The 17235-nt window shown below is 45.0% G+C and overlaps 1 protein-coding gene across 1 annotated transcript; it reads right to left on the reverse strand.

The window, feature by feature from the left end:
* Positions 1-3247: 3247 nt before the first annotated feature.
* On the reverse strand, positions 3248-4147 carry LOC144160739 (uncharacterized). Its single transcript, XM_077691925.1, has one exon. The coding sequence runs from the start codon at positions 4145-4147 to the stop codon at positions 3248-3250; it is 900 nt and encodes a 299-aa protein (XP_077548051.1).
* Positions 4148-17235: the final 13088 nt, after the last annotated feature.

The raw sequence follows: 17235 nt of genomic DNA on the forward strand, positions 1-17235 counted from the left end.
AACACGATACCTCCTCTCCCAACCACTCTAAAACAAACATAAGAACGTGTGGCTTTCCTGTGAAAATTCCTTTGGAATTCTCAGAAAATGGACTTGCCCAGGACACTATCCCACCCTCCTCCCTACAAGAGTAAGCGGTGCCACCTCTAAAACGTCAGGCCCTGATGTAAACTATTTCTACACCAACGCACCATAAGTAGCGCTTCCGCGCTGAAACTGAAGATATTTTCAGTACTCTCAAACAGCAAATACACCAATAAATACCCGCTGTAAAACAGACAGTACAGGACTTGCGCAGTGATTTCCTCAAATGGGCCACAGAATTTGACTTGCAACTACAGTATGTCGTCTGCACACATTATACCTTCAACCCTTTGTTCTACCATCTGCCCGCTCTTCATGTATAAGTTGAAAAACACAGTACTCCTGATAGCCTCCGTCGCAACCCCACCATGTACATCATGTCCAGAAGTGGAGAGAGAGGACATCCGTCTTTGAACCCCACCTAGGTGTACACAGGCCTATTGTATGGTACTCCCACCCACACTACATGTACTTGGTTCTCCTGGTACTTTTCCCAGAGTAAGTTAATAATTTCGTCCCTACTCCGTCATGCTAGGGATATTCTATATCGGCGCACTGTCTAAGTAATGATACGCCGATTTATAGTCTAGAAAGGCTAACCACAAAGGTCAGTTCTGCATCTTCGCCGCCTCTATTTATTGGCTTACTACAAACAGGTTGTCATCGAGTCTTCTGTCCTTTGAAAGCCAATTTCGATGTTCCCCTAGTATCCAATCTTCAACCCACAAACAAATACCGGTCTATGCTCTACGCCTGATTGCTAAAACTGAGTGCCGTTGCCTTCTCTGGCGGCAAATGGTGGATCCTGCTTAGCCGGACGGGTGCAAGAGGATAACGTCGCTGTAAAATCCAACAGGGCGACTTGCCACTCAAATATGCACTCAAATAGCGCCGTGTTTGTATGATCCTCCTATCGTCTCGTTCCTGCGCTGTTTGTTACTCACTTAAGTATGTAATAAAATTATCAAATTATGTCAAATTAAGTCAAATTACGTGAAATTATCAAATTATGTAATAAAATTATCAAGCGAAAATAAAAAAAATTGATTTGAGCCATGAGCGACAGATTCAAAAAATAAATAATCAAGGTGGAACTCACGGCCGAACTAGAAAGATGATCGAGGCGCAAATCGGAAGTGACTCGGCGCGCAAATTGGATGTCTTTTGGAATCCCCGTACTCCGCGCAATTACCATAATCCATGGAGTGGTGATGCTGTCATTTTTTTACAAAGTCAAACACCATGACATACTTTGTCAAGACACCTTGTAGAGAACCTTGCTCTATTGAAGACCGCGATTGGTTTATCATGAGGTGGATGGTCACAGTACAGTCTGAATCTTCTGTCTTGGCTTTGGTATTACCGTTATTAGGTGCATATATCGTGACGATTAAGCGCTCATCAATTTTCGTGAGCAATTGACTGTGTGGCCGGGTCCTAGGCACACCAGAGTCGTCCAAGGTCCATACTTGCGTGCAGCTATCCACTGCTTCCACTTGCGCTTGGGGCACAGAAACGCTTTTTTTATACATGGTTCGCGGCAATATTGTCTTGGGCATCGATTAGGACGCTGCAGCTGCCGCGCAAGTTCAAGAAGTCACAATGAGGGCCAAACGTGCATTCATGGCTCAAAAAAGCATGTTCTCCATGACAGGAAACATCTCTTTGACTTACTTGTGCTCGTCTTTTATAACACTGAGGAATATTCTACCCTGAAAATTCTCGCCGAGTTCGAATTGCAGCGCTCTTCCACACGCGTACAGAATATCGAAGCCAAAGATGACATCGTGAGATGCGTGAGGCAGAACAATTACTTAGTCCTGAAATGCTTTTCACCATGTGTACCGGTTGCTGCACAGGCCGCAACCGTGCTCGGCGGCTGTGCCTCTGACACGATGCATCGTCTTCAACACGCAGGCATTAGCCACTGCATGCCTATTCACCCTCAGACGGACCCCGAAGCAGCGACTATCCCTTCGTGGAGCGAATTCCCGGTCGGCATAATATCATTGACCACCGCGCCAGTAGATAGAGCAACCCTCAGCGTCACTGTACCCCTCCCCAACAGTCTGAAAGTGCCCTCCTCATCAACATGGAAAGTGCACATGGACATAAAAGCACGAGCACCGTAGTAGTAGTAGTAAAAAACATTTATTGAGCTCACATAAAATGTCGGCGTCTTCTCAGTCGTCGGACAGGGTGGTTCCCTGGTTTCGGGACCCATATACGGCCAGCAGCTCCTGGCACCTGGTCGCCAGCGCGAGCTGGATTGGCAGGGCGGGGATGGACCGTAAGGTCTCCCATCGCTCATTGGGTGGGGTAGTGGAAGTTGGAGGGGGGTGGGGGGGATAGGTCACTTGAGTGAACTGCACTCCGTCAGGTGGGTGGGGAAGTAGAAGTTGGAGGGGGGGTGGGGGGATAGGTCACTTGAGTGAACTGCATTCCGTCAGGATGTGTGCGAGAGTGCCTATGCTATTTCTGCAAAATGGACAAGTGTCCTCTTCGGTTTCTGGGTAGAATTTTTTTCATCAGGACTGGGTGTTTAAGTGAACCCGCCTGAATGCGCCTGCTGATTGTTTGTTGTTCCCTGCTCAGGGTGCGTTGCGGCTCGGGGAAGGTGCGCCGATGCTCCCTATACTCGGAGGTAACCTCTCTGTACGTGAGCACCAGGTTGGTGGTGTCGGTGTCCTGCCCTGCCCGGAGGGTCATCGCTCGGGCATGATAATCGGCTATGACGTCGCCGGCTACCTGTGTGTGGGCAGGCACCTATACGAGCTCTATGGCTCGCTCCGGCGCGCTGCTCTTCGTTAATATCGCGGCTGCCTCTTAGTAGATCACGCCTTTCCTGTAGCCGCCGTATGCTCTTTTGGAGTCGGTGACCACCACCCTGACACCCTGTTGGACAAGCGCCAGGGCTATGGCCACTTCCTCTGCTGTCGCTGACTCTCTGGTGTTGACTGCTGCGCTGTTTATCAACCGTTCCCCGTCGGTTACCACCGCTGCTGCTTTGCGGCTGCCCTTGACGAGGGACGCATCCACCTATAGGACTCCCTTAATCCGCTGCATTTTGGAATTTACCGCCTGTGTTCTGGCTTCTCTCCTGCCATCATTTTTCCCCGGCGTCATGAATCCGGGGTAAGGGCTTGGTGGTGATTTTCGTCATCTATTCAGTTGGGATGGACCTCTTGATTGTTGCTCTTTCCTTGCGCCACCCTATCTTATCCAGCACCGCGCGGCCATGATTTGTCTGGCTCAGGCGGAGTCGCTTGTTAGACAGGTGGGCTTCTATGAGTTCGTCGAGTGTGTTGTGTGCCCCCATGGCTTGAAGGCGCTGGGTCGACGAATAGATGGGTAGGCCGAGGGCTTGTTTGGTGGCCTTTCTGATGATGGTATCGAGTGTGTTTTTTTGCGTCTTGTTGAGATTAAGATACGGGGCCGAATATGTTATCCTGGATGTAGTGAATGCCTGCATGAGTCTGAGGGCGTCATCTTCCTTCAGTCCTCTGTTTCTAGTTGAAACCCTTCTCAGCATGGCTAGGATCTTCTCCGCGCTTGTCTTGATCTTGTCGACGGCGGCGTGTGCCTTGCGATTGTCTTGTATTAGGAGATCGAGGATTCTACATGTGTCTGTCGGCTTGACTTTGGTGCCGTCAATTTGGATGCGGATGTCTGGTGGGGGCTGCTTGAGGGGCTTCCCTGGTTGGATTACGAGGAGTTCCGACTTCTGTGGCGCGCCATTGAGTCCACAGGTCTTCACGTACCCATGCATCGTGAGTGCTGCCGCCTGAAGTGTCTCCTCCGTCCAGCCGTCGGAACCCGCTCGCTCCGTCCATATAGTAATATCGTCCGCGTAGAACGCGTATCCGATTCCCTCGATTTGGTCTAGCAGACGTGGCAGTAGGAGTAAGGCCAGATTGAACAGGACTGGGGATAACACTGTTCCCTGTGGGGTTTCCCGCTCCCCCAATTCAATGGGCTCCGACCGCTCTTCACCCACTGAGATTCGTGCCTTACGGGAGGACAGAAAGTCTTTAACATATCCAGAAGTGCGCGGCCCGCACATCGTCTCATTGAGGTTAGTGAGTATACTAGCATGCGTAACATTGTCGAATGCCCCTTTGAGGTCTAGGGCGAGGATTGCCCTAGGGGGGTTTCGAGTAGCTCTTTTGATCACCAGCTCTTGAATTTGTAGCATGACATCCTGTTTTGATAGATGCTTGCGGAACCCGAACATCGTCTTCGGAAGTTGGTCGGTGATCTCAAGGTGTTGCTGAAGGCGACGTAGAACCATGCTCTCCATAACGAGCACCGCGAGCTGCGCTCGGTTGTCTCAGCGGCTATGCTTCTGACACGAAGCATCGTTTCGAAAGTGTACATGGACATGAAAGCACGAGCACCGCGCGCTGCGCTCGGTTGTCTCAGCGGCTATGCCTCAGACGCGATGCATCGTTTGGCTGCCTTCGGCTTCCTCACGCAGGTATTAACCGTTGCATGCTTATTCGCACCCGGAGCGATGGCCGAAGAAGCAAATTCCACTTCCTGCAGCGGATTCCCGGTCGGCACAAGGGTATTGACCACCGCGTTACTAAATGGAGCAACCCTCAGCGTTCCTCTACCCCTCCTCGACTATCTTGAAGTGTACTCTCATTAACAAAGACAGTCCACCGCAACATAAAAGCAAGAGCGCCGCGAGCGGCGCTCTTTGGGATCGGCGGCTGTGCCTCTGACACGATGCATCGTTTGACGTCCTGCATCTTCGTCACGCCGGTGCGTAGATGCGAACCTCTCCTTGGAAAAAAACCAGCAATCATTTTTTGGTGCAGCGGCCAACCCCTCAGTGCTTTGTTACCTTGTTTTACAATTTTACTGATGTTGTTGGCCAACTATTATTCCTCTCAGAAGAAGTCCAAACAAACCCAGAGTCCCACAAAACGTGACAAAACGCACACTGCAAACCTGACGATGACGTACACTTCATACTAACCAAGCTCAAAGAAGGTCAAGCCACTGTTTGGACTGAGCTGGAAAACATAAACGCCAGACTCAGCAAAACTGAAAAAAACCATAGCCGACCTAGTCACTCGAATTTCCAAAACGGAATCTGAGTGTTCTAACTTGCATTCTATCCGTACAGGAATTAAAAAGTTGCAATCTACAGCAAACGAATCAGCAAAAGCGTTTTGTAACATCAATGACAGACTAAACGATGCAGAAGATAGGTCCCGTCGCACTAACCTAATCTTCTTTAGCTTCGCAGAAAGCGACTCCGAAACGTTGAGCGACAATGAAGAAGTTATTATCGATATTTGTAGCCGGCTTGTCTATCCCTTTGCGGCCCAGCCCACACAAGCGTGTGGGTCAACAAATTCGTTTAATAAGTGGCACCTGTTTCGGTTTCGGTTTCAGAGCCCTGGGTAGTCACTGCGAACGCCTCAGAGACTTTATTGGTTCCAGTAGTTCACTCATTTCGCCAGCGGGGGGCGAGAAATCGCACATTAAAAACGGCGCCCCAGCCGGCGCGATCACGCAAGCCGCCTTCACGATGAAAGCTGGTATTTCTTCTTGCTATTCTCGTATTTTCTGAATAACAATCGTAAGATGCGATTTTCAGGACTTGGGAAAACACGATCGGCTAAAAAACACACCCGTTCCCTTCGTGTGCGTACCGTCAGCACGCTTGAAAAATGCACCCACACATATGTGTGGGCTGGGCTTTCGTCGTCACGAAAATTTTGCTGGGCGGCACACGGTTGCGGGCTGGTGCACTGCAGCGCTAGCTATAAATAATTTGTTCTTGCTTTCTTGGTGTCTCATTTATATGCGGTGTCGTTCTGATTCATTGGTAATGTTTTCTTGCGCCTTAACCTTCAACTCGTTGCGTAATTACTTGTGATAATAGTATAGTGAATATTTAATAATTATGTAATTAAAACTTCATTATTATTTATTTTCACAAAATCCTATTTATAACATAAATACTCCTGAAAACAATATAAAACTTATAAATTATACGTAAAAATGTAGTTTTTCTGCGCCTGATGCTGTTTTTAATGTATTCTTACTACCCGCAGATCATTCAAATAGAAGCCCAGCCCACACATATGTGTGGGTTTGTTTTCTGTGTGAAATACTCTGTGCTTTCCATTTTAACTTGTCGATGCATCAATGGGAATGGGTAAATACACAAAATTTAATTACTTGTGGCCATTTTTTCTAAAATCTTTATGTTGGGCAGGAAAGGGCTATGTCAATCTTGAGCCTCGCGAAATAGAAAGAGCGCACCGCATCGGAATGCCTCTAGGTAACAGAAAAGGGCCAATAATTGATAAATTCACAAATTCCAAAGCGAAGGAAACGGTGTTAACTAGACGAGAAAAATTTAAAGCTACGCCTTACAGCGCTGGTGAGGATTTTGCAGTGCTACACGTTTCAAACGTAAAGAGTTGCTCTGTTTGGCGCCGGAACAACGTCTCTAACCAAGTGCGTCACAAGAAACTACTGAGGGGGGAGGGGGAACTTTCTATGTCGATATCACTACGAGCCAACTAAAGGAGACCGTATCGTCTACCCAATAGGTATCACCGAGTCAGGGGGACACAAAAATGTCATCTCAAGCGCAACAATTCCTAGGTTACCCCTGCCAGCCCGTACAAATACCTGTTCATCCTTTTGTATTGTCTACACTAACATTCGAAGCATAATCCCCAAACCCAGTGAAATATTTGACCTAATAGAGACTTCCGAATGCGACATCTTCATGCTCTCCGAGACTTGGTAATCCCCTGCTATTATTGAATCTGAAATATTTCCAACGCCCCCAAGCTTTCTGGTCTACCGACGTAACTAACCTATTACTCCTGGGTTTGTCAATAGGAGACAATAGTTTTGCTGTCACTCTAAAACTGAAATGAACTGCCCTCTTGAAGCAGTCTGGATATCGTGCGAAAGCCCTCGAGGCACAACAATATTTGGTGTGTGTCATCGCCCCCAAACCTGGATTACGATTTCCCCATCCATCTTAACGATGCCCTTGACCCCCTACTCAAAAAAGTTCGAAAAGGTAGCTTTATTTTCGTCGGTGATTTCAACTATCCAAACATTCATCGGCGCGATAACTGAACCATCTACCCACATTCAGAATGTAATGAATTTCTGAAGTGCTTAGAAAAATGAGCTAACTGAAGTAATCACCCAGGCTACCACAGAAACAGCAACCACATCCAACATTCTGAGCCTAATACTGTTGTGGTACTCAAGTAGCCTGCAATCGGTCCTATACCTGCGGAAAATAAATGACCGGAAAGTTATTCTAGCAACAGTTACAACGCACCGTATAGTTGAGTACTCCCGTAACAAACAAATCAAACTCTATGACCAGGGAAAATGTTAAGCTATCAACACGGCACTAGATGAGTTCTACCACTCTTTCAAAGAAGGATTCGACGACCGATCTGTACAGGAGAACTGGCACCTTTTTCCATTCAAAATAAGCGAACTGAGTAAAACATTTATACCAACAATCACATTTAAAGAAAGACTACCAGCTCCGTTGTTTACCAAAACAGTTTAAGAATGATGGGCAAGAAAAAAAGCGTGTTTAAAATAGCAAGAAAGAAATACTGAAAGTCAGCATGGGAATCTTACCAAAAGGCGGAAATAGAACTCAAAAAGTCATTAGCACTGACAAATATAAGTTTTTTTCGCCTCAGCTTACCTACCATGCTGAAACCTAATCCCAAGCAGCTCTGGTGAACCGTAATTCTGTGCAATTCTCAATAATTTTGTCCGACAACTCTGGCGAAACGCTATGCGATAAAGATTCTGCAAACTTCCTATTGTCGCATTCTGTTCCGTGTTTAAGAAAGAGCGCACCACTTCCTTCCCAGTAGAGCGTACTCTCATATTAAATATTATGCACCTGATTATATTTGACACCAACGAAAACACCTGCCTAATCAAAAACGAAGAATTGTTCAGTTGCAGGGACAGATAACATCGTATCAAAAATACTTAAAAACACAACGGATGTAACAAGCACAATATTTACAACGTGGTTCTCTCAATCACAATCTTCTGGCCATATCTCCTATGAATAAAACTCAGAAAAATCGTCCCAGTCTTTAGAAGTGGTAACAAATCATCGCCTTGTAACTATCGTCCAATATGTCTAAGCAGCATTGCCTCCAACATAATCGAACATATCATTTTCACAAATGTGATAAATCATTTGGAGAACACCAAATTCATAGATGAGTCACAGCACGGTATCCGGAAAAGATTGCCATGTGAAACAATGTTAGCTACATTCCTTCATTCGACTAGCTACATTCTTTTTTACATTCCTTCAAGCTAGCTGCATTCCTTCATATTCAAACCGACGCAATATTTCTTGACTTCAAAAAGGCATTCGATAAAGTCACTCACCGTAGTGTTATGCATAAATTAAAACAGCTGAACCTTGATTGATTTGTATTAGCCTGGATATGTACCTTCCCTACTAATACAAAACATTGTGTACTCGTAAACAAAACTGCTTCCAATACTACCAAAGTGCACTCTCGAGTTACACAAGGCACTGTACTCGGACCCCTTCTGTCCCTAATATATATCCATGACCTGCCTCCCCCGAGTAACTAATACAATTCGGCTTTTTGATGATGATTGGGCCATATATAATAAAAAAAACCCGCGGCGATCATTTAACCTGACAAGGTGCCGTTTTAGCGATTGAGAATTTGTGTAGCGACTGCAAATCTCACTAAATGTATTCAAATGCAAAACCATCACTTTCCATAGACGCGCAAACCCATTTAATTACTGTTACTCCCTCCATGGTTCGGTACTCCAACCTACTAACTCGTTCAAATATCTGGTTGCACATCTAACAAATGATCTGACGTGCTCCGCTGATGTTAAATTGGATGTTTCTGCAGCAACCAAAAGTCTCGGTATTCTCCACCGCAATTTAAACTGGCGTCCTAGAAATAAAATTACTAGCCTACAGAACACTAGTACGCCCGAAATTATGCAGCCGCTATCTGCACTAAAATAAAGTACCTTGTTCGGCATTGAAAGCAGTACAAAATTGAACCGTCAGGTATGCATTTTCCGATTATTCATCATTTTCGAGCATACCCGAGCTCAAACAGTGTGTTTCTTTTTGACTGCTAAATCACCACCGAACGCTTGCGCGACTAGCACTCTTTCACAAATATTACTACACTGTCACCTAACAAATATGTCATAAGTCGCGCAAGTTTTTCGACCCCAAGAAAAAACACATTCCAAGTATCGTATACCTGGCGAAAAACAGTTACATTTCCACACTCTGTTTTTATTCCCACAGCCAAAGATTGGAACGTTCTTCCACATGAACCGGAGCAGATTAGACATTCCGTACAGTTCAGACAATCGTTGGTAAAGACACAAGGCGATTGACCTATACTTAATTTACGTGCATTGCTTTCTCCGGATCGCACGTTTTTTTAACGTCTGCGTGTCTTTTAAATTGCTTTTATTCATGCTTTGGCGTCTTAAACCTCTTTTCTCATTCCTTCCGCTCTTTATATTCCCCCTTGTGACCCGCCACACTACATTTTCACATCAACGGTAGGAACACAAGGATGGTTTCATACGCATCTCCTTAACATCTCTGCACGTACGCAAAAAAGAAACAACTCTTCACTGCCGCGGGCGCAGATTGTAAAGGAGTGTTGGGAGAAGCCCTGGCGATGCTTCGACGCCTACGGCAAGACCTACGTCACCAGGCGATCGACGTGATCCTCGAGGCAGAACATGGCGTGTGAGGGGACAATCGCGAGCATTTTCCTTTGTTGTTATTTTCCTTGTGCTTTTCTACTTTTGGACTAAGATGCTGTTGGACAGTTTTTGGTTTCGTTTCGTTTGTTAAGCAACACGAACTTTTCCTTCTTGTATGCTTGTTTCTTAGAGTTCTAATTTGTTTTTATTTTTTCCTCAAAGGGGGGAGGGTTTGGGCGTACAAACAAAGTGCGCATTCGCGTTGCCGGAACGCGCGTTGTCGGGGGCGATGGCGGTGGCTATCAGTGTCTCCTCTCAACCCGTGCGTGGGGTATAAATGTTTGTAGCGTGCGGAAAGGAGGCGCTTCGGCGTGACGGACTGACGTTCCCGCCGCTCCTGTGAGATGTACTAAATATCTTTTTGTTCCTTGCCCTTTCGGGGGTCGTTTTGTGAACTGACGTGCATGCCAGCAAGGTACGAAATCCCATACGGAACTAAAGGAAATAAAAAAAAATGAAGAAATGTTTTACCTCCAACACGACAGAAAAGCGTAGCAGGTTCGCAAGAACGCAGCAGTTTCCGCCTTAGTTATTGTTGAAAGGGCAGGTTTGATCCCCCAAACCGCCGCTCCAATATCTATTAACGCTCTACTGTTCCTACCATTTACAGAAAAACTCGCTTCGTTCTTTCACATACGGTAGAAAAGGCGAAATATTGAATCAGATAATTTTGGGGACCTTCTTCTTTTCGGCTGCACGGGTAACCTTTCCTCTGGTAGGAACAAAAACACTGGAGCACGGACGTAGAGATAGCTAGGTGAAAAGACCGGCTAACGAATGATGCTCATAAGCTGATCCAATGCTAGAAAGTAGTCGTAATCGGCTGTGGTGCTGCTTAAGCAATTCAGCAGGGTAGCACAGCCTGGTGTTCTGCCCCTTGAATGCAACTGTTGCCCGTAATTGACTTCTTGGCTGCCCAGGTTACTGGCAAAATGGGCGATGTAGCTAGGCAGAGCGACTTTGGAGCAAGACGAAAACTTGGTGGCCGCGAGGTGCGTGTCTGAGCGTGGGTGACGTCGTCACGTTATCGGCGTATCCAGCACGTATCAGATAGCGGATCTCCCATTACCTACATTTGAAGCCATGCTCGATTTGGCTGAAAGCGGGAAGCGATACACGAATGTGAAGGATGTCTCCCTGATATATTCTTAATTGGTCGGCAACATTCACGACGCACGATGTTCCGCAGAAGGTGCTTCATGGATGGCGCTGTAGCAGTTCACAACTGTGTCGGCGCAGCAACGGTACGAAGGTGGATAACAGCTCGATTTGCAGAACAGCGGCTTTAGCTGCCCTTAGCTATGGAACAACCGCAGCGCCTTCTTTATTAGCGCTGATGCCTACACTAGCGATGAGGCTGATATCTGAAAGGCTGCCAAAACCTTTGTGTAATGTGCCGAGTCTTGAGGGCACCGAACGCGCCGCTGCGTCTCACCTCACAAGCGGATGAGGCTGTCTTTTTTGTATGCACGCACGTATAGACACCTTCGGGAATACTTTAACCATGTCTCCATATATGTCTTAAGCGGAACTTTTGTCGCAGACAAATCTGCACATATTCAAACTTCCTCAGTAGACTCCGCGCGTTTCGCTTGGGACACAATTTCGTTGAGCAAGAGTTTGTTTGGTCTTTTTTGGCATTACTCTAGCCAAGGCCCTTCTTATTTTGTTCATAAAATATTTACCAGATAAAAATGTGTGCTTAGAGAATCTCGAACCACTAGAATTCAGTGCTGTCAGGAAGAAATAAACATTTGTGTAACTGCACATACTCTATGGTCATATTTTCGCACCCGCTGATAGTGCTTAAGCCACTGTTGGACGTGTTCACGGGCATTACCTGAAAACGTTCGTGGATCACGCTGGTGACGCCACACAATCATGACACTGCTGGAGTGAACTGCTGCGTCTTGATTGCTGTTTCCGTGGGGGCGTAGATCTTAGGAAGCTATGTTGACTTGCACGTGTAGAAATGAGGCAATATGCCTGGTATATCGAGGCGCAGGCTAGTTAACGGTACAGGAAAGGAAATGCCCAGCACGCTAAGACAAATATTAATGATTCATATTATGGCATGGGTGTATTTTTAATAATAGGGCAAGTACGGAGATATATTGTTGAAAGGCCTAAAAGTGGCTAGAGCGAGCAGCGCAGTTCTACTTCGACTTCTACTGCCGCTGTTTTGGTCCTTCAAATAAATCTGTGGCGCCTAGGCAACGACAAATACCCTCAGCACAGTATATTTTACTGCATCATGCGTGACTTCACATCTGCGCAACAATAATATGTCGCACTTTTAATGTGTGTTGTCTGTGTTTAACAAATGCTTGTGTCAAACTACAGAATTAAATCCGGTTTATGACGTTTACTAGAAAAGTACGCATATCATGGGATCATAGTTGGGGAAATAGCGGAAGGATGCCTAGGTAGTAGAAGACGGTTTTGGCTTAACATGGCCATCAATAAATGGGAGTAAATGAAAGGCTTCATGTTGAACACTACACAGTGCTTCAAGGTGGGTGTAATATGTGTTGAACTAAAAAAAAAACAAAACGTAAGATTGGTCTCAATGAACGAGCAATATATCGATAGTAGAAAGAAAGAATTAAAAAACGTATTTAATGAGGACGCGAATTAAAAAAGTATTTAAATTTGTCTAATACTCTGTAGCAGAATTTTTTGAACTAGATAACTTCTTGACAGTCTGTAGTTAACTTCGCTTTTAAATTGATATATGGGTGTCAGAACAAAAATATGACGCCGTATTATCAGAATAGAAAAATACAGCTACTGCTGTTGACGCAGGTACCGCAGTCGGTGTTATATAATTATAATAGTAGGGGCCCAAAATTGCAACTTAATAAAAAGTGTGTTTGCCTATTCTAGATCACATATTGCACTGCCAAATTTTCCAAGCCACATTCGGTCGGTATGGTGATTTTGCTTTAGTAAAAGGAACAAGGACAAATACACCAAGATATATAAAGTTTTAACAAAGATGTGGTGATGCTGGTCGTTTTGTGGCGAACGGGATGAGAAAGGCCTCGCCGATTGACGACGTTATCGCATGCCCTTGCACCCCTCTCGCTCTTGTCGCCGCGCTGCAGTAGGTATCGTGCCTCCACCTATCGGAGGCAGGTTACAAGTGGTACAAGCACGGTTTGAAAATACGTCGCGTGGACGCGCAACAGCATGCGTAACAGCGTGGCATTTGGAACGAGTGAATGGGTGGCTGGCTCAGTCACTCATCGCGACGAGTTGTGAAGTTTTCGCAGTGAAAAGGTAAGAATATCGCCAAAACAAAAACAATCCTACAGGCCGAGAATCGATAATAATAACGAACTTCTTAAGTAGCGGACAACACGCCAGAACACATTCTCAACGGTGGCCACCAATTGAGTTGAAAACTATTGATAAAAAGATCCTTGTGCTGCTTTCTCCGCTCCTTATGGACGCTACTTTATATACGGAGTTTGTGTTGCCCTTTGGGCGCTAACTTCGACACCACGCAAACACTCAACCGATTCTCGAAGCATATTCGCATGCACTACTTGGCCAAGTCTCCGAGCATACGGACGCATAAACTTAGCCGATCAAGGCAAATCTAGATAATGCCTCCACCATTATTTTTGCCAAGTATTTGGGACACTAGTATGAAGCGTCCGAATTCGTTTACAGAGATACGAATAATGGAGTCGAATTCTTTTGTGAGCTCAAAGTATACGGCTCCGATCAAAACGCGATTATCTCCTTTCGGCTCTATATATTATGTAAGATCTTCAAGTTCACCATGAGTAGGGTTGAATTTTTGGGCCTCAAGGTAACTGTCCTGGTAGTGAACAAATATAATTTATTTGGTAGGTAATGTATCTTGATTCAATTACTTTTTCAATTGCTTTTTCCAAAAAAGTGACATTGTTAAGACTTGCCAGTTAGATAAAACATTTCGGTCACATTTATTGAACACTGGCACTAGGTTACCTTTATTTATTTGTTCGGGGAAGACGCCGCATTCATATATTGGGGTTAATAATTACTCCACAATGGCCTAAATATAGCCAGTTACTGGATTTGGTTTTCCTGCGAATTTATTGTAACGTCCTGCGCCACTTCCCTTTAGAGCTACGATCTTTGAGGCACTTCTTCTGCAGACGTAGTCGATCAATAGACAGAATGTAAACGTCGCGTGCAGCCTTAACTTTGTTCATTTCCAGCAGAAGCATTGGGAAAATATAATAGGTTGAAGAAAAGAGCGATATCACTGTCGTTAGAATGCCCTGCCGTTCCATGAGCGATATCATCAGTATTTAAACCATAGATATTGTTTAAAAATAAAAAGTTCGTTCTCGCACTGTTCCTGTTCATAATTTGATTTAACATTTTTTTGAGCTACCTCAACTAAAACGAAAATGTGGTAGGAATGCGTTTCTTCAGGGAATGACCTAGTGGGCAAAGGTTTTGCAAATTAGATTTTATGCAAGCTGTTTTTTTAGAAATGCGGCGTAACAAACCGCTCGACTTGCACAGATTTCTGGAAGCGGAGAACCATTTTGTTTAACTCCAAGTTGCTGTTCACAATTTAAGGTTTCCGGATTATTCAGAACTAAATTTGCTGAAGGATCTGTTGACAGGGTTGTACGGCGAAATCTTTCCCCAGCATATCTCGCTAATATTCTTGCGGTATTTATGCACATTGGTGCAACAACCGTCGTTTTAAAAGCATAACGCAAGCTCAATATTTCTAGCAAAGCTGCTGGATTAGAAGAAATTTCAGTTAGGCCTAATAACTCATTCGTTAGAAAAACCTGGGCCACAGAAACGTTAGAGTGATTACAGTTCGCACATGCACAATAATATTTCTTCGGGATAGTTTCCGCGAGAATATCTTGCACTTGCGCTGACTGCTCCTGGGGCCACTGACGGCGCAGTGATCATCAAACGGGCCGCTTCCGTATTTTGACAGTTTCACGCGAGGCACGGCGACCTCCACGCGAGATATGAAAGTAAAAAAACATGACTGCAAAAGCCCCACAAACGCAATATACCGGATAAAAAATGGTTCTTCGAAATGGAGCAGCAGAGATGGTGGCGGTTGCGAGGAAAATGCGAGATACACTGCACTCGCAAACTTAAACACGCTCTCTCGTTTATAGTTACACTGTATGCTAATTACAAAGGAAATAATGGTGGTTGAGGATAACACTCCTAAACATATCTTATACGAATGATAGCAAAAACCATGACACATGCATCCATTTGTTGAAAGTTTCCCTAAGATTTTGCAGCCTGAAGTAAAGCTATATCCACTGAATGGTTACATTTGTAGTTTCGCGTGTACGTCTTTGCATGAAGAGACCGCCATACCGGCGTGCTATCGATGGCAAAGCTCACGGGCGAGTTGCGGGGAAATAAGGCAGGCGCAGCCGAGCCAGCCCTTTCGTGAATGCCCGTGCATATTTCTTGTGTTCGTCGGTGTGAAGCTAGTACTGGTTTACCGGAGTACTGGCGCAGCACTAGCGAAGTACTGGTCCTTGATCAGTCACCTAAATGCATGGTTCTCTTCCAGTAAACGCTTAACCAAACGCAACAACGGTTAAGCGGACGTTCATTTATACGCCACGGTTTGAACAGCTGCTTCACTATCGCCTAGTCACGTGATACCGTGGGGGCAGAGAACTGTGAAAGCGCTGATATAAGAAAGGTGCAGCTTATGCGACGGCGGCTTCAGGGAATCCACCGAGACTGATGACTTAGAAAGGTGTAGTGTGGTATCCTATTCGCGCAAAGGAACTCGTCGATGTTAAATCTAGATAAATCGCACGGCCCGGCGTTTACTACGACAGGTGCGATGCCATGCCGCTGGTGCATTGGCTGCAGTTCCCAAAGGGCTCAAAAAATGATCTCATGGTGACGGGCTGATCGCCCGAAAATGGCGGCGCTCTTTGAGTGCCTGAAAATTTCTGTTGATAAACTCAGGCTGGAGAAGTATTTCAATGGCACTTGAGTGCAAACTTGGCTGATCATGGAATAATTTACACTCTCTAAGAAGCTTTTAAAGAGTCAGAGCGACGTTTTATGCTTCGTAATAACTATTCCTATGTTTAAATAAAGAATTCTGTATAGTAAATTTGAAGAGCATTTAGGTTTTTGCTGTCCGGACACGTTTCTTATTGTAAACAGCTGTTAAACTGGTGGGTTGAAGTATAGGGAAATTTTTGTAGGCCGAAATTCTTTGACAAACTGAATATTCTGCGCTTACGTTGTTCGTTTCTTAGGTTCAGAACAGTTTTTTGCCCTCTCATGAATATTTAGAAGTAGTAATATATCCCTTCGTCTATTTCACGTTGAGCAGTGGGCTAAATGTGTGGCGTGTTGTCACTACTGACGTGTACCAAACTGCTCCAGAAACTGCCGGTCGGTGAATATTAGGAATTTTATTTTTCAAACTGAATGAGTTATGTCCAAATACTTTCTCATTTCCAGCGTTGTTATTGTTAGTTTGTTTTGTGGCGCAGGATCGTGTTTATTTTCTGATCTATGTAGCGTTCAACGTTGCCTACAATGTCTTCCTGGTCTTCTTTTTTCACCGCAGAGAGTTAGTTTTCTTGCGTCTCATAAAGGTAACATAAATGCTGTTCTGTTCGTAATATTATACGATGATTACTGGTGCCTGGGTAACGGGAAGTCTAGTGTTTTCTATGTACAGCGCGTACATAGTATTATTAGAAAGACCGTTTGCTTACAGGTTGCTGAAAAATTAGGAATCACTCAGGTGAATTATCCGGCTGTGTCAACAGCTTTTATGGATTTTGTAATTACAAAGTGGCAATAAAAGCAATATTCGGTTTTACTACAGCTTGTTTCTCTTAAACACGGCATGCCCAACATGCAAGCTCATTCCAGTTGCACGTATTTTTAATTGGTCATGATAAAAAAAATGCACAGAAACGAGACAAAATTACTTATATTTAAACAAGTACGAAGGACGAAACTTAGAACATACGCGCCATGTTCGCCATCACTGCCGCCCGACTATTTCCTTCCTCCTCGAAAAAGCCAGTGAACCACTTGTAAAACCACCTGACCCTAAGGCGTTCTAAGTATAATAGTCAGAGTTTAGGCTCACACAAAAAGAGGGGCCAGGGATCTCTTTGTTGCTAGAGAAGTTTGCGGCCGGTTGTCAGCCGAAACACCACCACGATTCTTTTGTTTTAACTTTTTTCCCTAAAATGTGCGCTGTATTTCTATGCTGCCTTTCGGTTTGGTCTCTCACCAGTGTTTCTGTCGGTCCACTCCACTATCGCTTTCGCCGGTCTATGCTGTGCTCGGTTA

This window comes from Haemaphysalis longicornis, unplaced genomic scaffold, assembly GCF_048455015.1.
Source record: "Haemaphysalis longicornis isolate Haplotype H1 unplaced genomic scaffold, Haemaphysalis longicornis Haplotype H1 scaffold_11, whole genome shotgun sequence".
Classification (NCBI taxonomy): domain Eukaryota; kingdom Metazoa; phylum Arthropoda; class Arachnida; order Ixodida; family Ixodidae; genus Haemaphysalis; species Haemaphysalis longicornis.